The sequence below is a fragment of the Ammospiza nelsoni genome, chromosome 13, assembly GCF_027579445.1.
Source record: "Ammospiza nelsoni isolate bAmmNel1 chromosome 13, bAmmNel1.pri, whole genome shotgun sequence".
Lineage (NCBI taxonomy): Eukaryota > Metazoa > Chordata > Aves > Passeriformes > Passerellidae > Ammospiza > Ammospiza nelsoni.
In genome coordinates, this window is record NC_080645.1 from 14,425,308 (window position 1) to 14,450,804 (window position 25,497).

General features: G+C 44.3%; 1 protein-coding gene across 1 annotated transcript in view; it reads left to right on the forward strand.

Annotated features, from left to right (window-relative positions):
• Positions 1 to 6,375: 6,375 nt before the first annotated feature.
• GLG1 (golgi glycoprotein 1) overlaps positions 6,376 to 25,497 on the forward strand; it is an 82,264-nt gene continuing 63,142 nt past the window's right edge. The window contains exon 1 of the mRNA XM_059481791.1: positions 6,376 to 6,687. Within this exon, the coding sequence (XP_059337774.1) occupies positions 6,376 to 6,687 (312 nt within the window). The remainder of the gene's footprint in view (positions 6,688 to 25,497) is intronic.

The window sequence follows — 25,497 nt, forward strand, 5'->3', positions numbered from 1 at the left end:
TGGAAGATGACACTTTCATATCCTCAGTTTTCAAACCTAGTATGTCAGAAAATGTTCAAAGTGAGGAAACCTTGTAAAACTGTCCTACTCCCAAGTTTGCAGGAGGCTGCAGGAAAGCACACCTAACTGGTGTACAGAAAGCCATCAGCACTGAGCGCTGATAAAAGGTCAAATGTGTTAATTAAATATTTGCTCATCTCTGTCTGGAGTCAAAGGGGCAGATTTGGGATGGAAGGATGAAAGAAATCAGTGTCTCTGCATTGTGCAGGGCAGCTGTCATGAGAGGCTGAGCTGTTTTGCTGGCGTTTCAGGCACGGAGCCACTATGTGGCTATTTCTGCCTCTGTCTCTAGGAAGATTTTGTTATCGTGGTGCAGGGTGGCCCCTTGGCAATTCCTGTAGTAAATCTGGTGTGAGGTGATAGGCACAGCCAGGCAGTGCTGTGGCTCCTGCAGAAGGGGTTTTGCTCTTAGCTGTGTATGAGCACTTTTTAATATTTTTCTCCAGGCTATTTCAGGGCAGTACCTTTTAAAATTTAGTTTCTGTGAAAGCAGGCCTGAGGGACAGTGCTGGCCAGAGCTGGCTGTGGGGGCTGCTTGGTTGGCAGCAATCCAGCCCCTGCTGCTCCCTGTGGAGGTGTGTTGGGGGGTGGCTGGTGGGGAGAAGGAGGCTGGAGTTGGACAGCCATGCTGTTGGAGCTGGGCTCCACAACTCCCTCCAACAGGGATGGTCTGGTGTTGGACTCTGGTGATCCATCGGGTGAGGAAGCAGCCAGCTCCAAGCCTCCACACGCTGCTGTAGCACCTACCCTGGTGCTTTAGCTTTTGAAGGGACTCTGGTGAGATTTTGACAAATAATCAAAAATGTTGCAGGTGAGGAAAGGTCATCTGCAAAGTGTGAGCCTAGAAATGAGCACAGCTTGGTGTGTGTGCGTGTGTATGTGTGTGTGTGCGTGGGCCAGTGCCGTGGCCTGCTCTGGCTGTGCCCACTGCTTCCCGGAGGGTGAAAAAGCAGCTACTTTGTGTCCCAAATCAAATTGGATTAAACCCTGGCAATGTAGCAAGTGAAACAAGCAGCTTAAACTGAACCTTGTTACACTGAGGGAGCCGGAGCATCCCTGTGGGATTTCATTTAGTTCTCCTTTTCCATTTGTGAGGAGACGTGACAAGATTTTCTGCTTTTGTAGATTTGCAGATTTTTTACCAAGGCAGTAAATTCCTTAAAAGAATCACCTTTCTGCTGGTTTGTGAAAGGGAGAATATGGGAAAAAACAGTTCAGCTGCCTTGCAGAGTCACCTGGAAAATGGAGCAGAGGGGTCACAATGCCTCAGCAGCAGGACTGCCCTCAGTTGAGCTGCTCTTGGCCCCTGTGGGCACTCAGGCATGTTGATGTCAGCAGCCTCCCTCACTTATGATAACGATATTTATCATTGTTTATTTGCTTTTATGATAGATATTTAGACATGCTGCTGAGGAGGCAGAAATGCCTCCTGCTCATGTTACTTTGTTTAAAGAGGTGTGGTGTGCTCAGATGGCAGCTGGAGCTGTGGGTGCCCTGGTGTTACAGAGTACTGGGTTCTGTGGCCTGTGGGAAACTCTGCTGGGGTGCATCAGGCATGGGATCACCAGCCAGGGATGGGATTGTTCTGTTCTGCTCTGCTGCAGCCTCAGCCTGAGTCCTGTGTGCAGCTTTGCTCACTGCAGTGTAAAAAAGCTTTTAAATTTTTAGAGAGTGTCCAAAGCAAGGTAAGGAAGATGGTGAAGGGCCTTGAGGGGAAGGCATATGAGGAGTGGCTGAGGTCACTTGGTCTGTTCAGCCTGGAAGAGACTGGGGGAAAACCTCATTGCAGTTGCAGCTTCCTCATCAGGGGAACAGAAGGGGCACTGATCTCTTCTCTGTGGTGACCAGTGACAGAACCCATGCAAATGGCTTGAAGGTTGTTTCAGGGGAGGTTTACGTTGGATGTCAGAAAAAGATTCTTCACCCAGAGGGTGATTGGGCACTGGAACAGGCTGCCCAAGAAAGTGGTCACATCACCAACAGTGACAGAGTTCAAGAAGTATTTGGCAATGGTCTCAAGCACATAGTGTGTCTCTAGGGCATGGTCCTGTGCAGGCCTAAGACTTGGACTTGATTCTTGTGGGTCACTTCCAACCCTGCATGTTCTGTGGTTCTGTGAAAATAGTGCCTCTAAGTGCAAAATAAAAGGAATTTGGGGATCTATGTCCTAGAAAGCTGATTAAATCCTTGGGACAAACTCTACAGGTAACATGCTCTCTCCAGCATGCGCTGGTCAAGAGAGAAGAAATGTCTCAAACTAATTTCAGTAATTATCCCACCCTCTGAAGCATAATTAATTTGAGGGTCCAGGGGCTTTGGTCTTGCATCAAGTCCAATTTGGTTCTTCCACCAGCAGCAGAGGCCACAGAACAGGGAGTGAGCCCCTTGTGCTTCTGATGGCATCAAGCTGGCAGCAGCACTGAGTGCTTGGGAAAGCATAAGTGGAATTGGGAAAGAATTGTGGCAGGTTGGAGGATGGGCTGGAAAATTGCCCATATCTTTTTTCCTAATGGTAGGTGCTAACTGCAACCCAGATCTGCATCAGTATGGGGGGCAACATCTCTGCAGCTATGGGCTGGGGCTTCTGAGGGTTTGTGAGGCAAAGATGTGTCAACAGCATCACTCTGGGGAAAAACAAAGGTCATGCCAGGCTGAAACTTTGTGCCTGAGAGGCACAAAGCTCCCCTTGCCCTCAACACTCACAGGGTTGTAGCTGGAATATTGTCTCCTCTTTGTCCACAGCTTCCTTGGAAGTTGAGTATTTCCATAGTCGTCTTCTTATTTCCAAATGTGGATGAGCAGCAGGACTGCAGGACCTAGAAGAAAACCTGAAACAGTGGGGCTGAACCTGTGTGTGTCCTGCAAATAAACCACAAAATACCAGAATGGGGTTGTTGCCTTAGCCAGCAAGAAATAGCATTGAATGTCAGCTCAACTCGGCTCTCTGCAGCAGGATGTGTTGGTGGAGGGGATTGTTCACTGGGAAAAGCAGTGCTGCAGTTTTGGGGGATGCAGAGCTTTGGAGGGAGGCAGCTGAGCTGGGCTGCATGCAAAGGAAAGGGCCTCAGGGCATGGTGTGGAGGCTGAGCTGGGATTCAGAACTGCCACATGGGAGCAAGCAGTCTGTGTCCAATTAAAAATTGGAGCAGCTCCTTTGCATGGACTGAGGAAGAACTTTTGTTCTCCCTGAAGTGGTGAGCTGGAGAGGAGGACACTGCTGGGAAGGAGGGAGAGGTGTCCCAGCAGCTCAGCTCACCCCAGCCTTGCTCTCAAAAGCTATAAAATATAAATGGGGTTTATTATTTAAGGCAATGAGACTGAAAAGTGCTGCCCACTACAAAAGCAGGGGACTAAAATGCTTAAAATGAAGCAATAAGGGAGTTTCTGCCAAAGGAGAGGGGCTGTAGATGCAAGGAGCCACTGGGGTTAACACACAGGCAGAGATGTTGCTGTGCCCAAAGAAAAATCTCCTCCTTGTTTAACTTAGTGTGTGAACATGGTAAGCATAGGGCTCTTTTATGAAATGCCTGTTTAACAGTGAGCAACACAGGATTAGTAAAATCTAAGTAAAATCTTAGTCAAATCTAAGGTTGGGAGAAGGTGTTCCTTGAGGAAAAAAGTAGTCTCTGGAGATCCCCAAAAGGTGGAAAGTGAGCTGTAACCCAGCTCCACTGCTCTGTTCTGTCTTCTTCTGTGATGGATGAAGGAGCAGAGCCAGCTCTAGCACTGGGCTAACTCTTCAAATAATCCTCACTAAACCAAATAGGCTGCCAAGCACGGGCTGGATTTTGCTGGCTTTTGTTTTCAAGTGTTCCCAGCTGCACAGCCCCTGGGTGCCAGCACAAAGCCACTTTCCCAAGCGCTGTGTCCTAGTGTGACATTCAAACACAGGAGCACGGACACTCTGCTCCTCCCTCTCCTGCCCTTGTCCTCACCTGGATGACATGGCTGCAGGTTGGTGGCCACCCCAGGCTCAGGGTGCTCTGGTAGCTCCTGGGTTGGGTGAGACAGTCAGAGGCATTCCCAAGGGAAGGGTTTGTTCCAGGCAGGATGAGGCAGCCTGGGGCAGGAAGGGAGCAGCCCTGCAGCTCTGCTTCACCTCACCCAGCCAGGGCACACCCTGGAGCATCCTGGCATGCAGGCAAAGGCTTCTGACTTTGGCCTGATGCCAGCTGGTGCTGGGAAAACTGCTCCTGGAGTCAACAAGGAGGGGAACTGAGGTGAGACTCACCCTGTAGCCCATTTCCATCTGCTGTTGGAAGCAAATCTGAGATTTGGGGGCAAACCCACCCTAGGAAGGTGCTGTGAGCTGGCCCAGTGAGATGCTGGCAGGACATCTGAAGAGCTGTGGTTGCTGAGCTGGTGGTGGACTTGTGTCCCACTGCTGCCACTGCCCCAGCACTTGGACAGGTACTTCTGTACTGTGAAATGTTGGGTCTGGCTGGCTGCTTGGGCAGAGTGGGCTGCAGCATTCCCAAAACACTGCTCTGAGGGGGCTGTGTGGCTGCAAACACTGCTTTTAGATGATCCATCACCAAATTCAGCATCCAACCCCCACTTATTGCTCTAGGAGGAACTTGCAGATCCCACCTACAATGGGATTAGCCCTTGAGGATGCTGTTTTGGAGACCTGATCACACCTCCAGCCTATTCCTCTCCATTCCCATGGACAAAGCCCAGAGCCATATGGAGTGTGACATGCCAAATCCCAGCCCACAGAACAGAGTGCCTGGCACTGACAGCACAGGGGGTGCAGCCAACCCACCAACCTCGAAAATTAGCTATCTCATGGCAACCCCAAAATGTGTTTTTCTGCTCCCTGCAGCTACCCCAGGCCTGGCCCAAGCTCTTGGGTTTGTCCCATCCCCTCCAGCCAGCCCAGGAGAGGCCAGGCCCTGCATCCATATATAGGCAGAAGATCAATCCAGTTGATAATTTGGCACTCAGCATGGAGAAATGACAGTAGGAGAGTTGAATGTCAGCATTTTATTAAAGATTTCCAGTGTTTTAGCAGCCAGTCAATTTTTTTGTCTTAATTCTTCCGTAGTTTCCCTTTAGTCTTCCGCATTTTTTCTTCATTCTTCATCAGTATTTTTTCCTTGGTATCCTCTGGTTTGCTCTTCTGCATTTCATCTCGTATCTCCTGTATTTTTTCTTTGATGTTCTGTATTTTTTTGTTGATGTCCTGTACTTTTTCTTTGTTGTTGCGTACTTTTAGTTCACACTCTGCTTTTTCTTCATACCTCAGTATTTTTTCTGGATTCCTTGGTATTTTTAATTTGTTTTGCTGTATTTTTTCTTTGTTCTTGTGTATTTTATCTTTGAGCTCCTGTATTTTTTCTTTGTTTGTCCATATTTTTGTTACATTATCTTTTTGTATTTCAATGTTCCTTCTTTCGTCTTCGATCTCCCCATGTCTTCCTTTCTTCATCCGTATTTTCATTTCATTCTTCCATATATTTTCCTTGATCTTCTCTATTTTTGATTTGTACTCCAGTATTTTTATTTCATTCTTCTCTATTTTTTCTTTGATCTCCTGCATTTCTTCTTCAGTGTTCTTAATTTTTGCTTTGATCGCCTGCATCTTCTGCTCGTTCTTCTGTAACTCCTCTTTGTATTTCTGTATTTGTCCATCCTTGTCCAGACTTGGTTCCTCGTTCAGCTCACTAGCACTGTCATCCGCAAAGTTCAGTTTCCCCATTACGTCTCCTACCTCCTCAGCTCCTGGGCAGCCGAAGTGCGAGTGGGAAATGAGATTTCGGGCACAACCTCACCTCAGCTATCGGACACCTGAGGGAGATGCGGGACCGGCTGCAGCCTTCCCGGCAGGCTGAGCACGCCCAGGCTCGGTTCCTCGCCTCCCGGCACCGCCGCTGGTTCGGCAGTGTCGCCCTGCCCGGCCGTGGGGTCGCGGAGGCCGCTGAGGGGATCCGGGAGCCGTTGCGGGAACCGTTGAGGGGCTGCGGAGCGGCTGAGGGGGTGCGGGGCTGCTGGGAGGTGCCGGGGTCCCCTGAAAGGCTGCGGGACCGCCGAGGGGCACCGGGGCCGCTAGGGAGGTGATGGAGGCCGGCGGGGCGGCGAGGGCCGTCGGGGCCGCAGAGCCGCGGTGGTTCCTGAGGCGGCGCCTCGTCCTCCTGAGGCGACAACGGCCGAGGCGGGGCCACGGCGCGTGCTGGAGGAGGGGCCAGAACGGACCACGCCCCCTCACCACGAAAGGGGCGCGTCCCGCTGGGGGGACGTCACGGGCGCGCTGATTTGCATACGCCGTGCGTGCCGCGGGGTGGGCGGGCGGACGCCGGAGGTGGCGGATCCAAGATGGCGCCGTGCGGACGTGTCCGGAGCCGCTGCCCGGGCCCGGCGCTGCTCCTGCTGCTGGCGCTGGCGGCGTGGCCGGCGGCGCCCAGCCCTGCTGCCGGCGTTGCCGGTCCCGGCGGTGCTCTGCCCGCAGCGGGACAGCCGGGGGGGCCGGGAGTGGCTGCCCCGCGGAGTGCCCGCGGCGGCGGGTCGGGCAGCGGGTGGAAGCTGTCGGAGGAGGCGGTGTGCCGGGAGGACGTGGTGCGGCTCTGCTCCAAGCACAGCTGGGCCAACAACCTCGCCGTGCTCGAGTGCCTGCAGGATGTCCGAGAGGTGAGGGTCGGGCCCCGGGCCGGGCCGGGCCTGCCCGCGGCGGCGAACAAAGAGCCGGGTCCGCGCCCCGCCGCGCCGCCGCCCCGCGTTCCCCTCATGGTTTGTGTTTTAAAGATCGGAGTTTGCGCCGCGGAGCTCCGCGGGAGGAGCGAGCTGCCTGCGAGGTGGCCCTGAGGACTCCGGAGAGCAGCTCCTGTTCATCCGCACCTCGGGGCTCCGCGCTGCCGCCCGCGCAGCGCCCTCCGGGCAGGGAGCGCTCTCGGGGGATGGCTTTGTGCTCTGGCTCCGGTGCCTTGCGGGGTCATTCGTTCCTGGAGGTCTGGGAGAGCCCAGCCCGCGTAGTGCGGAGTGGAGGAGCCGTGCTCGCAGCAGCAGTGACCTGAGATGTTTTTTCACGTTCAGGTTCCCACCTTCGCCGAGAACTCGGCTGCAGAGGCGGCTGCTTTCCAGTCCTCGGTTGTGCGTGTATGAAACTCGATATATAATCGTTAGACGTAGCTGACTCTGTGGGGAGGTTAACGGGGCAATCTGTGTTTTTCCCAGACATCTGTCGTGAGCAGTTTTAAGTCCAGTTCAAGAAAAAACTGAGTTGCCTCCTCCGAGTCTTCCAGCTCCATCTTTTCATTCATTCCTGGGCTCATTTTGAAGCAGCCTGTGGGGGACGTGCCTTTAGTGAGCCGTCGTGGTCTCCAGGTCTGTATTCTTGGCTTCTCTGCTGCGGAGTCCGGCATTGCCAGGGTGGGTCAGCTTTAACGGTGTTTTGCCCAATAGGGAATGCGATTAGGAAAAACCTGGGCTCGTTTCTCATCTGTTTTTATGGGGACAGCAGATGGCAGTGGCAATGGTTACTCTAATCAAAGGGAGTTTTGAACCAGTAAGTGTCAGTGATTACTTCTGGCTTTAAATGCAAAGCTAATTTTGATTTTAATCTAATTTCATGTTTTAATTTTGGTTGGGTAGTTAGTAAGACACTCGTGGTAGGTGTTTTCAATGACTCCTGCTGACACATCTGTCACAGGTATGAAATGCTCCCATGTGTGCTTTATGAATAACTTGCCCCTTGCTGCTCCTTTCCCCTGTCTGGGATCTTTTGGCCCCCTTTTAGGTAGGCATCCTGTCTGAGAGGATCTCGGAAGCTGACCTCACAGGCAGTGCCTCACAGGCTGCCAGCCTGCAAGAAAGGCAAGCTCTTGTTGTTCCTTTCTTTCCAGTTGCATGGCCCCTCCCTACTCTCTTCACAGTTCCAGTGCTTGTTGGTTTTCTGCCATTTTAGCGAGGTGAACCCTTTTGTGGTCTAGTTTATCGGTTTTCTGCTGGAATATTTTTGTCATTTTCCTGAGTTAAAGCACAGAGGGGGCTGAGTGCAGGGCTGGTACACAGGGCTGTGCAGGGAGAGGGATAAGATCAAATCCAAGGTGAAGGAATGTTTTGCATCACGCTTTATTTTCAGCAAGTACAAACCCTTATGTTGGCTCTGCATATCTCCTGAGAGCTCCACTCTTTGAATGTTATGTCTACTTGTGGTTTTCCTTTTCCCATTCCCAAGCCTGCCTTGATGTCAGCAGTTTGCTGGCTGTTGGTCTTGTCTAGCTGTAGTGCTGCCTGATGCCCAGTGCTGAAGGTGAGTTTTTTTTCTGGGTGACATCCCAGGCATCAACAGGACATCTCAGGGCTCTTTTGGATTGAGTTTTTTCTCTGGAAGGTGCCACTCTGTGGCCTTGTCCTTATTTGTCTGTCAGCCTGCAAAGAGCACTCTCAGCTGGTGTTAACTCTCAGCAGTTTGCCCAGTAACACCGATGTGCTGGGCTGCATCCTGATGTAGAAATGACTTCACAGGGTGTTGCTCTGACAAATTAATGAAAATAGCTGACTTCTGTGTATCTCTACTGTTTAACACTTGATATTTAGACTGTGAATAAAAGTCATGAGTTGTAAACATTGGGTAGCATTTCAGCTGAGTGGGAATGGGGTCAGATGTTGTCTCAGATGTTTCCTTTGCATTGGAGATGAGGGCAGAGGAAATAAGTGACAATAAGTGACATATGGGCTGTTACTGATATAACTTTTACTTTTGACTCCAGAGCATCTGACTGCTTGTTTGGACAATACCAGAAAAGTGCCAATTACAGTTTAAAATGGATGAGGATCTATTCTGAGTCATACAGCCCACTTAAAACCAGTCAGGCTATAGCAAGTGGGGATTTGGGGAGCTGTTTTGTGTGATGCTCTCAGTGAGGGCAGTGTGTGGACACTGCTGCAAGGAGCAGGTAAGATTTTTAGATGCAGTTAGGCTGCAGAAGCAGCCTTTTTCTCTATAGGTGTTTAAGGTAATCTTACTTTTCTCATAAGAAATGTTTCTCTCAAGTGGAGAAAATTCAGTTTGAAACTGGGAGTGTTACTATAAGGATTATCCATTGATTTTCCTTAGTGTGATACAAGCAGGCTATGACACTTCTAAATATGAATAACTAGGAGAAACAATTATTTGGAACATTCTTTTTCAGTCCATAAAATATAGAGAAAAGAGGTGGTGTGCTTGTTTTGTTAGTCAGTGTGAGTGCAATCACATGGTTTCAGTATCTGCTGATTTCTAGGAGTGCCTGTCTTTGAAGCATATCTTCCCTTGCTTTCACTGGGTAGTTTTGAATCTAAAGGAGAAGGAGTTTTGAGTCAGTGGAGCCCAGCTACTAAGGCAAATGTTGAAAGAAGCAGTTTAACACAAATATTCAGTAAAGAACAGTCTGACACAAAGAAAATAGTAAAAAAAACCCAAACTCCATACCCAAAACTCTACACAAATGAAAAAAGCCACCTAAGCCAAACCCCCAAACAGAAAATTTTAAAGTTTTGGTTTTGGGAGGTTATTGGTAGGATGTCACTTTAAAGTATTATCAGAAGAGTTATCTTAGCACTAAGCACTGTGTATTTTTAGAATTCTTGAAGAAAAAATAGTCAGATCCCCAGACTGATATCAAATACTTTTTACCACTGATTTTTCCACTGAGTCAAAGAAATGTTTAATTAATGTAGTGCAGAGTCCTCTTTCTTTTTGTAGTAGAAGGATGCTCCTTGATTGGAGAAGGAAATGGTGATGGTCAGAGCTACTCAGCTTAAACATTTTTGACCATAATCAGAAAACAGAGCAAACCCCATTTTTTGGGTACATTTTGCAGATGAATTAACTTCCTTTTAGTTAGAAGTATTCATGCACTGGATATATTACAGTTTTGAGTGACTTAAATTTTGTTATCAGGATTTTAATTATTATTCATATAATTCTATGTCACGGTATAAAAAGAGTAGAAGGGGGTAGTGTGTGTGTATATTTTTAAAATTTGTGTTCCAAAGTGCTTTTTTTTCCTGGAAGGATTCAGGTTGCAAGCCTGTTTCTGGAAAGACTTCAGAGCTTGCATTTCACTGAACATAGACTGCAGCCTTTAAGCCCTTTTTTTGTGGGTTGCCTGTTAAACTGATTTGCATGGTGGTTCAAGTATAAATACACCCATGAAATATTAATATATTTGCTAGGTAACGATTTTTGCTTGATTAATGATGATTTGCATTTGAAGCATGACCAAGTTGTTGAATTTGAGTTGGGAAACATTAAAAGGGATGAAAATAATCTTATCCAATGTGAGTCTCTTATCTGGTTTACTAGTGTAGCATGATTTTAATTTTAGAACCTACATTACATCTGGTTAATTGGTGAGTGAATTTGATACCATAATTGTTGAGCATTGCCCTTATAAAGATTGTGCAGTATTTATAGCATGATATTGTTCTGTATCATGTTAATGCATTAAAGGCTAAGTATTTTTCCTAGATCAAACAGTTGTGGTTAAAATGGGATTAGAGATCAAAGTTTTGGCCTCCTGCTACTTTCTTCATCCTGAGTGGTTCTGTTTCTTTGGTAACACCTTTGTGGCAAAGACAGTGTAATTGAGCCTTAATGCTCTGCCTCCTGGAAAAAATAGGACTCTCCTGGTGCTGCAGATTGTATTAAGAACAAAACAAGTTACCATGAAGGCTGTGTATTTCAAAAATATTTCAAGAATAGTATTTTTCTTGTTATTTCACTGCTGTAGTTGGTGTAAAAGGCCAGAAAATTCATTTGATGTGACTTAATGGAGTGAGGAGCATGTACCATTGACAGGTTGGGAACTGTCATATTTCTTCCATTTAAATGTTTTATTCCTCACTCTGTGTGTACCTGAGCTCCTTAAGTGATCTGATAAAATAGTGTCAGTGAAATTGCTTGTTTTAAAATATAAATGGAGAATAGAAACCAGACAGTAATGCATGCTTGGGGTCTTCATCTCTCTGGGTTATACTGTAATTGTAGGAAATATTGTGTGTTCCCAGTCCTTGTCCTGGTTCTCTAGTGTTTCTGCCTTTCTGGTAAATGGATTGGAAATGCAAAGGCTTCCCTTAATCTTTTTGCTTGCACTGAGGTAGATGAGTGAGATCTGTCACAGTAGCTCATTTTACTTTATTTTTCCTCTTTTTTTCTCTCCCTAATTTATTGAGTTCCAGGTCAAAGGTTCTGTTTGACTCAGCATGTGACATTATGTTATATTTGAGCACGTCCTCCTGTTATTCCATCTCTCTGTTTTCCTGTGCACAGGTGGAGGCTGGCATTTAAAGTTCCCTTTTTGTCATGTCTCATTTGTGGCAGCAAATGACTGGTTACCTGTCCAGAGCTCTGAGTAATTGAGGGCTGTGGGTTAAACAAGGAGTGAGGTTAGGATGGTTCTTAGGAAATGCAAGTGGTGAACACACTCCTGGCAGGGTTGACCATCTCTTTCAGCACTTGTGGGGTTTTTTTTCCCCAAAATCTCCAGGCATTCTCCCTGGCCTTCAGGTGAGCTGTTTTAAGAAGCTGCCTGTTTAAGTTGTGAGAAGCTGCATGTTCCTTGGGTTGATAAGTCTGTGGTTGTGGGAAGGAGGCTGTTCTGGTTCTCTAATCATGATTATTGCAAAGGAGCAGGCAGTTAGTATTCCAGAAGTACTCTTGCAGTGCCTACAGCATTACCATTGGTTCAGATACCAACACTCAAAGGGTTGGGTTTTTTTAAAGGCAATGATCAGAAACCTGAAAGATGTACCTTAAGCCTTGCCAAGAGCTTTGCTTACATTTTCCCTTCTTTCTAAAGGATATTGACCTGGTGATCATTCACAATCTGAAAAGGACACAGAAGTTTAAGAACTGCTACTTTCCTGTAAAAAATAAAAGGAGAATTCTTACAATATAGTTGGAGTTGAGCTAAGTTAAAGGAAAAATGTGTTGCAATTTTATGAGGTTGAGTTGATTATTGCTCTGTAATTTGGCTCTTTGAGTTGAAGCCTGTGACATCTGAATTAGAAATTTTCAGATACAGTTCTATCTTAAATGGAATTTAATGAAGAATTTACAATGCTTTGTGGTAGATGCAAATTCATTTGAATTGTGAATATAGTCCCTCCTGCTTTTAAAATTCATGAAATGGAAGATGGACTATCCAAATCAATGGAAGAGAATGGCTGGACATAGGAGAAATGAATGAGATGATTAAGTTTTGAAAAACACATGAGCAACAGGAAGGCAAGGAACACTGAAGGTTTTTCTCCTGAGGCTTGGCTTCTTACCCCAGATCAGCTGCATTTTTGTTCTGAGGTTCTTTTTCCCTTGTGTTTGGATAGTGTAAGCCCAGTTTCCTCCTGGCTTTTGTAGTTAAGTCTTAAAGTAAAATACTAAATATACTTTAAAAGTTTGATTTGTTTTTAGGTTGGTTACTTTGGCATCAGCCTCTGGCTTCATCTCAGGATGTAGCAATATTTAAAAGTACTCTTTTCTTCTTGCTGAAGCCATGTGTGAGCTGAATAGAGGGGAAGATGGTCTCTCACATTCCAGGTGCTGGACTGAATGTCTTGTGAACAGAGCATTGAGCACAGGTTTAGTCCTCCATATCCTTTTTCTTATCAAAGAGAGTTATTTCTGTGAGGTTTTTGTAGGGGGTGGATTTGTTTTTTTTTTTAATTCTGTGCTGTTCTTGGCAGGCTGCTACTTGTGGTAGCTGGTTGTGTATCAGTTTGGCCTGGGATGTTTGGCTCAGGAAAAGAGATTATCTTACAGGTCTGCTTCCTCCAGCGAGCTGGCACTGCTGCCCTGCTGCAGCTCTGCATACCAAGGAGAAAGGAGGGGAAATACAGGGCAAGAATAAAGTTCCATGCAGGCTGTGCAGCCTGGGCTTGGCTCAGGGTGCACTGAGACAGCCTTGAGGGGGGGAGGTGATTTCCTGAGCCAAGTAGCTGAATGTATTGCAAAGCAAAGCTTGGCCAGTTGTTACAGTACAGACAGGTACAGCTAGGCTGTGTTTTGCATGCACTCTCTCCCTCCCTTGTGCTGGAGGAAAGGAGATCTCTCTGGTGCTGCTTTGGGTTGTCATGGTTGGAACAGAATGTTTTGAAGAGGGATTATTCTTGGCAAATAAAGAGCTGTATTTGTTTTCCTGTACAGAGATGACTAGGTGTTCTTTATAGTGTAGCTTTCCTGCATGCAGGCACCACTTTTCCAGTGGATTCTGCTGCTTTGGCCTTGGCAAAGTGCACACTTGCTTTGGAAAAAGCTTTCCTAATAATATACCCCAAAGAATTAGATGAATAAAAGGGCTAGGTAATTGCCTTTTTATTTGAAATCTTGCTTTAAAATAGTTTTTTTCTTTTTGATCTTCTGACTAATTCAGTTTTAAAGTCTGTGAAGTTGGTTGCTATGGCACTAAAATTTTTCAATTCTGTTAGCTGATAATTTTCTGTTATCATGGGATACCTTGATTTTCTGGATGCTCAGTTTATCAGTATCCATCACAGTGCATTAAGTGAAGAGCAGAGATCCTGTTTTCCCTGGGTGCTAGCTTGTGGCATAATTGCAACCTTTTTTCATCAAGACAAGAGATAAAAAACCATCCTGTTTCACTTCTGAGCAGGGGTGACATTCATAAAAACTGTCCTGGAATGCTGGTGTCTGAATGTCTGCAGCTCTGAGCTGAGGAGTCTCCTTCAGCAGTTAGAGGTGTCTTTTTTCTCTGTGCTGTCTTTAAGGGTTTTGTGGATGAGTTTATTTAATTTTTTCTTCCTTTACATAAGTGTGTCCTGTAGATCTTACAGCTTTGTGAGCTTAGGTTTCACCTGTTAGCATTAGAGTGCATTTCTTGTTTGCAATGTCTACAATTTTGCCTTAAGCTGAGCACCTGCTGCCTTTAGTAACAGTGCCTAAAGCCTAATGGTACACATGGAATGTCCCTTTTGCCAAATAACACCATAGAGAAAAGTGACCATCATCATGCAGGATAGAAATGACTGCGTGCTGCATTTGAGGTTTTTTTTGCATCTTTACCTGAAGCAATGCATTGCTGAGAATTGCTGATGTGGTAAATGGTAGTTAATGTAATAAGTTTTCCTGGCTTCTCTACATACCTGGAGTATTTTACTCCTTTCCTAGTGGTAGAACTGTGTGCTCTTTTGTGAAAAACTTCTTGTAGTTTCCTTATTTGATTCTCAGGAGTTTTGACTCTCTTTTTGAGAATGTAAGTGGTTATGCTGATGTAATTAAGTAATTATATGTAACAGTGTGGGTTAATACCAAATAGCTCTTATAGCCCTGCTATGCAAAATCAATCAGGCACATGTGCAGTCTTTTGTTTAAAAAATAATGACTAGCTTAATCTGGTAGCAAGTTTGCTGTCTAGATCTTTTGAATCTTAATAGGAAGCTCACCAGCCTTCATCATGCTCAGTAGTTTGCTAATTGAGGCTTTCTTTTCTACACAGTTCTGTTATTGCAGGGTAAAATACTTTGCACCAAGTGAACTGCAAAACAAACTCAGCAGAGCATGCATTCTTCTGAGTGTTGAAGTAATTGCCCTACAAAAAGGTTTTGATGGAATTAAACAAAAGTCAACAAACCCAAACCTGCTTGGCTTATAGACTTTCTGTGACAGTCCAGACTTGATTTGAGCTGAGTCAGCTTTTGTTAGGCTGTTCTCAGCTGAGTTGAAGTAACATCTGGAAGAAGCTTGCAGTAAAGATCTTTCCTTATCAAGTTGATATTTGGGATTATATCTGTCTCTGTGGCCTGTGTATGTTGCAAAATCAGAAAAATTAACTACTTTCAAAGAAAATCACTGCAACTCTGCAGTTGTCATAGTTTGCAACAGGAATTGTTTATGAGACTGCAGTTCTTCAGCTGTGTTCATGGTGGTCTAAACAAATCAATATTAGTGTTATCCTCTTGTAAAATTCAGACAGGCTAGTCAAAATTGTCTCCACCTATACAAGGCCTTGATTAACTGCAGGTGCAGAGAACTGTTGACTCTACTTTTATTTGTCAAGCATTTTGTTTTTTTATTCACTTATGACATTGTGTTGACTTGGATGCTCTTTTGGTGATAGAATTGTAGAACCATAGGATGGTTGGAAGGGAGCTTAAAGCTTGTCTCATGGACACAGACACCCTCCACTAGATCAGGTTGCTCCAAGTCCCTGCACAATTCCAGGGATTAGGCATCCACAAATTCTGTTCAACCAACAGCCCCAATTCCTTTCTTGACTTTCCTTTTGAACAAACTGTGGTTTTTGCTTCAGCGTCTGAGGTGTGTGAGGAGTGGATCTCTGTGTGACACAGGTATTCAAATTTGTGTTGACATCTGTCTGTACTTTCTGAAGCCTATAGAGCTGACTCTGCAGCAGAGGTCAAAGATTTTGTGAATGTAGTAACATTGCTTGGTTTTTAACAGGAGGCTTCCAGGCAGTGATAACAGCCATCTTCAATTGTTTCTGACCAGTTGTGTGAAGCAGCACCAGGTTTTAAAGCTAAAATAAAGAATGGGCTGAAACAGTTTTTTATGTTGTAAATCTTTCCTGCATTTTTATGAAACAGAGTACTGGAATGGGACTCCCATGGTGTATGCCTGTCCTGTCTCTAGGAATCACCTGGGAAGGGATGCTTCTAGGGAGCATCTCCCTCAACTGATTGACATCTCTAGAGATGTACACTCATTTTAATGTTACTGTTAATAGCCTTAATTAGATGTATATATCCTGCTAGCTGTAGGAATGATGGGATTCTGTACTTCCCTCACAGAATACAAAGCTTTGCAGTGTTTGATGTTTTTGCTTTGTGGTCTGTGCTGTAGCAGACCTACACATATGGTGAACCATCACTGATAATGCTCTCACCTCTGACTCCAGAAACAGCAGCACTGTCTTGGGCAGAGCTGCCTGGAATAATGCAGGGTTTGTTCCAGCTCAGGCACTCAGCAGTGTGGCTTGAGCTTGTCCACATCAAATCCTTCTCACGTGCTCTGGGGCTATGTTGGCTTCCTTTCCATGAGCAACTCACAGGTAATGCTTACACAAAGTGGAAAAACATACAGCAAACCACAAACTACAGGGTTTTTGGTTTCCCTCCCCTCCTCCAGGCACTTGTGAAGACTTCCAGCATCCTCTTGTATGAAACATTAGTCTAAACTTGTTCTGCTAGGGAGGGTGCTGATGGAATTTAAATGCTTCTCTTTGTATGTCAGGTCTTCCCAAAGTAATTTCCCCAAATACTTTCCTCCCTCGAGGCATTCCAGTGAAACCCATCATAACTTTGTGATGCTCTCCAAGATTATTTAATAAATGTTATCCTCTAATGTCAGTTTTACTCACTGGGGTTCACAGTATCTTAGAATACTTGAAAAAGACATTTTCTGAAAACTTTCTAAGAATGCTGGAGAGCTCAGGTAGGCTGTGTGGTGCTGGCATGAAGCCAGGAGGAGGATTCAACTTGAATTTCTCTGTTGTGTAGGGAAGAGAAGATGCGAATCAGTGCTCTGGTCACTTCACCTGCTGGGTTTTATCCTACCACAGCTGTGTTATCCAGTGTGGTGTCTGGATTGGTTTAGGGAAAATTGAATATCCAAAACTTTTCTATTGCTTAGAGTTGTACATCATGAATAACTTTAAATAATATGGCAGCATATTGTTGCCACCTTCAAGTGATCATTTGTTGAGAGATGGAATTTGATCTCTGACTGTAAACATGTCTGCTTTGCTTGCTGGGATCACAAATTTGGAATTAGGATCTTGCCTAGGAGATCAAAGTTTTAGGTTAAAAAAAAATCCCCTTTGTGAACCTAGTACGAAGCTATTTAAGCAAGAATGGTAAAAAAGGAAGATGTTAAGGGAAGATAGCAGAGTAGCTTAGGGGCTGTTAGGCATTACAATATTAGAGAACCTTTGTATATCCTAAAATCTTTGTCTCAAGTTTTAAGGCAGAGTATTATTTCATACACCATAATTGTTATGATTTTAAATTGGGCCAGAAGAGTCTTTCTGAACTTAGCTTTTTTCCTCAGGAGTAATTTAAAATAAACTTGTGGAGGCTGCATTATGTTATGATCCACTACTTTGGAAGCCAATGCTTCTGAAAGTACTCCTAAATAGCCCTTTTGGGCTTTGGTATGGTTTTCTAAGTTCTTTCTTTGTATGTTACACACTTCTTTTATCATTAAAAGCTGTAAAATATGTCAAGAGATCATATTTGAAGAGTATCTAAAATATTGCCTCAAAACCATCAAAACACTGCACATGAGTAAAATGTGGGCAGTGTGAGTACAGTGCTATTTGCTCTCACATTTGTAGAGCTCATTGCTTTATTCTGCCTTTGGATAAAACCATCTGCCAATGGATCAAACCTCTCTGGGGTTTGATCCATTGGTGGCACTTCAGGCCTTCAGCAATGAGCTTCCTCCTGGTGAATCTGAAGCCCTGTGGACAGGGAATCTGCATGGGTTGTCAGGAGAGGAGAATCTTTGTCTGAGGAGCTTGGGGCAGATGGAGAATTGAACAGCACAGCCACTTCCCCTGTCATGAAGTCCCCTTGAAGCAGAGGGAAGGACAATGTCAGGGTTATTCTCTTGAAGCTGCTGTGCAGAAGCTGAGAGGATGCAGCCACAGGCAGACAGTGCTCTTTGCCATTGTTTTCCAGCTGGGACTCCTGCTTTTCATGGGATACTACAGCAGTGGGCTTGTGTTGAGCAGCTGAGCCTGTAACCATCATTAACAGCTGAGGTGGGCACTGTTCTTGTTTGGTGGTTGTTTGTTTTAGCTTGGAATTTTTCATATCCTTCAAATGAACAATCCAAAGCTATGCTAGTCAAGTCATCTAATTAGGGCTTTCCAGAGCAAAGTACAGGAACAATCATTCCAGCTTGTTCTTATCTGTAAAGTACATATTTTCAGAGAAATAGACTGTAATATTCCTGATAACACTGATAAAATCACAGAATTGGTGGTGATGGTGAAAGCAGTAGCTGGGGAAAATACTCATTTTGCAGAGAAACAAACAAGAGACTTTGATTTGAATTTCTTGGATCTCATAGCATATTGCTGGGATTTTGACCATGGAAGGATTTATCTTGAAGTTCCAAGGTTTTAAGTTGGACATAGTAACAACAGAAAGATGTTGGCTTTCCTTGGAAGAAGAACACAATCAGGTGAAACTTCCAGAATAACAGTGACTTGGAGGGTATAGAAATACTTTCTGTCCTGCTGTTCCAGGAAAAGAAAGTATGTGGTAGTTGTTAGCTGCTCCCTTACTACAGCACATGTTGCACCTTGCTCTGAGGATTGCCTCAGCCCTGATGTGAGCAGGAGAACAACTTCCACATCAGTTTCCATTTCTGTGGAGTTTCCTGTGGAGCCATCCAGTTTGCCTGGGTGAGAGGTGTGTTAGGATCCTGTGGCACTTAGGGAACTGCTGGTTCAAATAACTGTGCTTGGGTTTGCTGAGCTCCAGCTCTTGGCAGCCCTGGAATGGTGTGCAGGCTGGCAGCGTGGGCTGGCAGTGTCTGTCTCCCTGCCATGAGCAGAGGTGAGGTTTGGTTGAGTTTGTTTTTGCTTTTCAGTGTGATATGTTCTGAAACAGTTGAGCTTTGCCCCTGCAGTCCTGGGAATGAGTAGTATCTCTTCTTAATCATGAGCAGATTGCATTGGGGTTTTTTTATTAGTCTCTCACCTGAATGATTTTATAATTCTTTGTTTGTTCTTCCTTACAGTAAAAGATATGAACATGTTTAACATTTTCTTGCAAGACTTACTGTATCAAAAGGTAACAGGACACTGTGTGTCAGTCTGAGTTACTTGTTCCATATCCTTTCTCATAGTCTGTTGCTAGCTTTAATCCATGGAAATGCTTTGTAAAAATATGGAACAATTTCTTTTGCCTGTAGCATCTCAGAGTCTTAAAAACATTGTGGGATTGAAATGGTGCTTCATCCTTCTTTTAGAACAAATGTGCTGTGTATTTTAGTCCAAAAGGAATTTTAGGACTAAAAGAGTGGTAATATACTATTTCTCTACGAAAATGCCTGAGGCTCTCATGAAACAGCAGTGTGGAGGAATGTATTTGTTCTTAGTTTTGATACTCACATGCCTGGTAAATACTTAGGATTTGATTGCCATAGGCATTCCTCTTCCCTGAAAACTGCAACTCCTCCTTTTAATGCGACAGAGATACCCTGGGAATAGTTGTGGAGGAGGGAAGGGGCACAGGCAGCTTGTCCTCAAATTCTCCAGACGATGTGTCTTGCCAAGTTTCTGGCAAATGTTTATGAAGTTGCTTGTAACCTGCAGCAGTCAGTGGATCTACTTGGGAGTGTAAGAGCCTGAGGTACATGTGTGATGAATATGCTCATGACTTTGGGAATTCTGCAGTGCTCCCTTGGCTGTAACACTCTGGATGCATTTGGGTAGTTTTATCAATGAAACTCCCTGTTGAGAAGAAAGTGCTTGCTGAGGAAAACAACAGATAAAGTTACCAAAATAACCCTTGCTCCCTGGAGAGCTGCTGGAGGAGGGAAGAGTCTTGTCAGTCACACTTGGATTTGAATAACATGACATAACATCCTATCAAATGGTTTAGGGTGAATGGAGCAGGGGGGCTGCACTCCCAGTCCCTCAGGCTTGCTTTGTGTTCAGAGCTTGGTTGCTTGAGTAGGATGCGTGGGATTGAAATGTTAAATTAAGTGTAAGAGTTTTAAATCTTGGCATGTGTCAGGCTTGTCCAAGTTTAAATAAATTGAATGCAGAACTAAAATGATGTGCATCTCTTATGTGGATAAGAGATGCTGTAGTTGACTAATTGGTACATGTGTGAGTGGGGCCCAGCTTTACATAAGGTGTTTGATTTTTTGCAGAATACCCTTGTGAACCTGAGTATATTTTCTTCCTCTGAGCTATTAAACAAATTGTGAGTTACCTGTTTTTTTATTTATTTCGTAAAAACAGAAGGACTCCCCAGTTGGCTTTATTTATGCTGTGTGACCATTTACTTTTTTTTTGAGGAAAGTGTGTCCTAAATGTTGATTTTGGTGGGTGTTTCAAATAGTTTATCCTGAAAATCTGAGGCAACGCTCTTGTAGAGAGCAGAGGCAGTTGGCTCTGTCTGCAGAATGACATGAAGGACCATGTTGGTCCATCCAATTCAGTAGTGAGTTCTGTGGCAGGTGGGGAATGTATTCTAGAGATGTGTCAGCAGTTAGAGCTAAAATTGCCCTGTGAGGATTTGGGATTTCCTTATTCCCAGAAGGAGAAACAGCTTTAGCTGGGATATCTTTAGTAACAGTCTTTCTTTTGTTTGTTTAGGGAGTGAGCTGACCTGTCTGGTCACTCATCCAGAAATGTTTCAACATGAGTTTCTGAATGAGATGATCAGCTCTTCTCCTGGGAGTGATTCCTCTGGATAAAATGGTGCATGTTTGGTACAGCTTTCAAGTAGAAGATGCAGCTCTTGCAGCCTCAGATCTTGCTGCAGTGGTTTGGAAACAAATGAGGCAAATCTGTTTGGTCACAGAGCTTTTCTCTGTTCTAATGCTCATTCTTCAAGAAGGGGTGGTCTCAAAGATGTATTTTGCTGGTTTGGGGAAGGAGTGGATAGTGCTGTGTTTCAGCTGGTAGAAAATTGTTTGTCCACTTCTAACACTGCACACTGTGGCATTCAGTAGTGCCAGTAATAATATGGGTCAATTATATATTTATTTTAGGCTTTTCCCTTCTGAACCAAGTATTTTGTTTATCCTCTATCAGGGCAAGATGATTAAAAGCTTATAATGAACTTTTCCTGGAGTTTTTTTCTCCTTTTACTAGTGCCTTGTTTGTAAGGTCAGCATTCCCTGGAGGTTTGCATGCTTCAGCCAGCCCTTGATACACATTTGTTGCTCTTGTCCCGCTTTTTGTGCTGTCTTTGTGATGTGTTAAAACCTCTGCAGAGTGGAGAGAGAGCATTCCTGGGAAAGCCATGTCTGGCTTTATTCTGTCATGCCTTGTGACACTCCTAGGAAGAGTGTTTTCAGGAGAAGCTGAGGTGTAATGGCTTACTGAGTAGGTCAGGCTGCTTCAGGTGTTCACCTCTCTTAAGGTGAGGTTAAGAGTCTTGGAGCTGAGTGGATAGAGAAAAATCCTCTAAAAAAGGATTTATGGGTGCTCATGTTAGCATGAGCACCATGCTCTGGAGGGGAAACGGGGCATGGTGTTAGGATTAGGCATTGCATGTTCCCATCATAAGCCATGGTGATGGGTAACAGTTGGATGTCTGGGCCCCTGATGGAGTGAGCACTGATCTGACTCAGAAGCAGATTAAATCCAGGAGTTATAAATTTCTAAGAGTTTTCTGCTTCACTGCTCAAGGTTGCTGCTCCCCTGGCCAGGGCAGCTGAACAAAACAAGAGCTTTTGTGCAGGGAGAATGGGAGGGGGTTCCAGTGCACTGGAATGTGAGTGCCAGTGCTTAGGAGTAGCTTCAGGTGGTTCAGCAGTCCCTGCTCCAGATAAGCTCATCCTTGGAGAGGTTTGAACAGTGTAAACTCATCCAGGTAAAACCTGGGTGGCTGAAGTTGCAAGTCAAGACCTTGTGGGAGGAGTGTGGTAGTAAAGTCAAGGAGGAGATTTTTCACTTCCATGGAATGGAAATAGGGCAAAGACTTGGTGAAGCCTTGATAGGAAAAGATGTCCATGCTATAGGAAATTGGGCTTAAGGGGGTTAAAATTTGTACCTGGGGCACGTGGCTGGGTAAATTAATTCAGATTAAATATCTAGGGAAGCTAATGAAAACATGTTTTAATGAACCCTGGCTAATTACTCTATTTAAAGTTCTTGATCAATACCCAGGAGATCTCAGACTGCTTCAGATTGTTTTTAAAAAAAAACCTGCACATATATGTATTTTAATCTTCTGCATAAAATCAAAACAACTGGAGTCACTTGCTTTGTAGACTTCTGATTCACCAGGGCTGTGTAGTATTTGGAGATGGTCTGTAAATTAAATCTGAAGACTTCAGCATTTTCAAAAGTATTAACTGTGAATCTTCAGTGGGAAGTGGAAAGGAATAAATGGGTTTAAGGGAGCAGATACTAGGACACAACAGAATTTCTGGAATAATCTGTGGTGTGAGTGTGAGAAGGCAGCTGGGTGTGGTTTTCTAAGAGAGGAAAGAGCTCTTGTCAATACTTGCTGGTGCAAGTGACCTAAATAAAGACCACCTCTTACTCAGAACCTTCATTTTCTTCAGAATACTGTGTATAAATTTCAGTGGACTCAACATTAATATTAAATAGAAATGTCAGGCAGGCAGCCTTACCCTGAAGGGATAAGCTACTGTCTTTAAATTGGTTCATATTAAGGAAGTGGGGATATGTTTAGTCTTTTCTGATTGAGCTAATTAGCAAAACTGCATTGTGTGTTCATAGTTAATACATCCCTGTGTGTGCAAATGGATAATGAATGCATAACCAAGCTTAGGAAAGGTAACTCTTCAGCAAACAACCTGCAACACTCTCCTTGAGGCTGCTTTGTGCAATCTCCTGGTGTTGTGTGACAAGTCTGTCAGACAGAGGGGTTTTATTCCTGCCTGTGTTCAACCCAGTGCAGCTTTTGGTCCCCTCTTGGTACCAACACTGATTTTTATCAATGCAAAAGTGTCTTTGCACCTTGCTTTGACTGGCTGTGCACAGGAAGCCTTCAGCAGCTGTCACATGCACTAATGGTGTACCACTTAAAGCCTTGCCCTCTTGCTGTGCTTTGGTGGCACAGGGGTCCAAGGAGCAGCATGGTCCTTGAAAAAGGAAGTTAGGAGTGATCTCATTAAGGGAATCCCAGGTAGTGTTCTCTGTATTGGTGAAGGTCAGGTCACACTAACTTAAAACCACCCACAAACTCCACACTGTAGGTTTTGATGAAGGTTGTAAACCCTCACAGGCTCCCACTGAAATGATTCAGTGGTTATTGGGCTGACTGAGTGGATTCTTTGCCCAGGAGCTTTTCAGAACTGAAACTGGCAATTAGTTGGAGGAGCCATTTCTGAGGTATGAACAGTGTGCTCAAAAGCTTTTTAATTACATCCCAAAATTTGTTATATGGTAAAAAACTTGAGATGGAAGTTGTCACTTGCAGCCAGAGAAACCAGAGCTCGGCTGGGTCTTGAACTTTGCAAGAGGGAAATTCCTGGAGCAGGCAGTGAGCAAACAGAGGCAAGGGATAACAAAGAATTCATGAGACTTTGTGGCAGAATCCTGTTTTTCCCCCTTTTACAGAAAACCAAACACACCCTTCTCATAAATTTCAGATCCCCCATTCTGTGCTATCTGAAATCTGCAATTGTGTAATGTTGTGTTAGCAACTGTTTCCTTGAAGTTCTTGGAAAGATCACAAGATTGAAAAATAGCCAATAAACATGGTTCTCCATATTTCTCAAGAAAAGAGTGGGAAAGTTGGAATGTTATACTTTAGTGTCATTGTAGAGCTGGTTTTCCATGTTCTCTTATCTGCCATTTAATGTTGTTGCTTTTGTGCCTAACTCTTGTCTGCTTTGTTTCATTGCTGATACATCTCTTGCTTAAATAAGGAAAAAACCCCTTTTACATTATCAAGAGATTGCTCAAGCATGACTAGAGATAAAATTAACTAACAAGTCAGTTCTCTGTGAGGAGTGGCTTCAAATGATGGCTCACATTCCCGTGCTGAAAATGACCTGAGGCAGTGATATAAAAAGACAGGGGTGGGCACGGGATATCAGCTGGAGTGAAACCTTTCATCCAGTGGTGGATATGAAGGGACAAGATCTAACCTTAACCAGAAGATGTCTTTCTTTGTGTGCAGAAGTTTAACAATTCTTTCACAATTATCATTCTTCAGGGCTTTCTGTGTTCATGCAATTCAAAGCCAGTCTGGCTTGTGGCCTTTATGGGGCCTTTATGAGCAGCCTCAGTAAATGATTGTAATCACAGTGATTGTTTCCTGCAATCTTGTTAGTCTCCAGCAAGAAGGTGGGGATCAGATACAGGCAGGTTTTCTAGCTGCTGGGTTTTCTGATTTTCTTTTTTTCTTTTTATTAATACCCTTTTCACCTCAATTCTCCTGAAATTTCTGAAGGCAAAGAAGCTGCTGTACAGCTGTGATCACATCAAAGCCTTCAAGTATATGAACAAATCTTCTGAGAACAGGCAAATCTGCTCAGTAGTTTTACTGCATGAATTCCTAGTGTAGATCCCAAGTATTGGCTGAAGGATTTTCTCTCTGTGTGATTTGGTGTCTGCTTGGATTTCCAATGGCAACTGCTGTGCTGGTGAAAAATCATGTTTCTTCCTAGGAAACATAGAAAAGGCCATAGCCATTCAGACTTCCTAGGAAGAAAAGTGATGAGTTAGCACAGTAACAATACCTGGTTTTCATCCTTTACTGCTTAATTTTCTGTAGATCTGTGGCTAATAATATTACAGAATTTTATGTTTTCCCTCAACCTCTTAGGTAGTTGAAACAAATGCTTTTTTTATTAATGGGTCATCTACTGGCAGTTGTATTCATTGATGTAAGTATTATTAAAGAGGCAACACAGCTGGTGTTCCACAGGTTAATATATTGATGGTTGTGTTCAAATATCTGCTTAATTCAGTGTTAAAACCAGATGTCTGGATGTGTCCCTCTGTGCAGACTCCTTTGCAGGTTGTCTGCAAGTAGTTCAAAAGTTGGTGCCTCTTAAAATCAACCTTGCAGTCAGCTCAGGTGGTATAAAATTATTTTCTTGAATCTCACAGCAGCTTTACATTCTCTTGCAAGGTTATTGTGGATCACATCTTTGAGCTTTAGTTCATTCAACTAGTTTGTGTTTGCATGCAATATTTCCTTTGCTGGATTTTGAGGCCCACCTGTGCCATGTCTTGTTGCTGTGCTCAAGTTAAGGCAGTTGAGCTGCTGGCAGGGCCAAGCTTTGAACTGAACTCCTGATGGAACAGAAGGTTGTAGGGTGGACCTTGAACAGCCCAGCTCCTCAGGCAGTGGCACTGGTGATGGTGCTCAGGATGAACAAAGATGGGGATGTGTAAAGAGTGGAGCAGAGTGGATCCTAGAGCCTGGTGTGAGCTGCTGTGCTTCAGTGGGTTTGGTCTCCAAGCAGCATCTGAGCCCCACAGGCAAAATGGGCAAGGAGCTGGGAAAGACTTCTTAGATCAGTCTTAAACTTGAGAGTGCCTGTTAGAAGCACAAAAGTTGTACATGAACCTCAGCATATTGCAGTCTTTATTCAAGTCCATCAGCATATGGATATGAAAATTGAAGATAATGGTGTAGAGCTAAAATGAGGTAGAGCCTTGTGGTAGTATTTCTGTCTGTTTTGAAATAATTTGAAAGTTATTGTCTGATAATGTTAAGTGACCAGTCTTGGAAGTTCTGGAGAAAATGAAATGGTTTCTCAGAAGCCTAGGTGCCAGTGAGTCTAATGTATGACAAACAGCAGCTGTA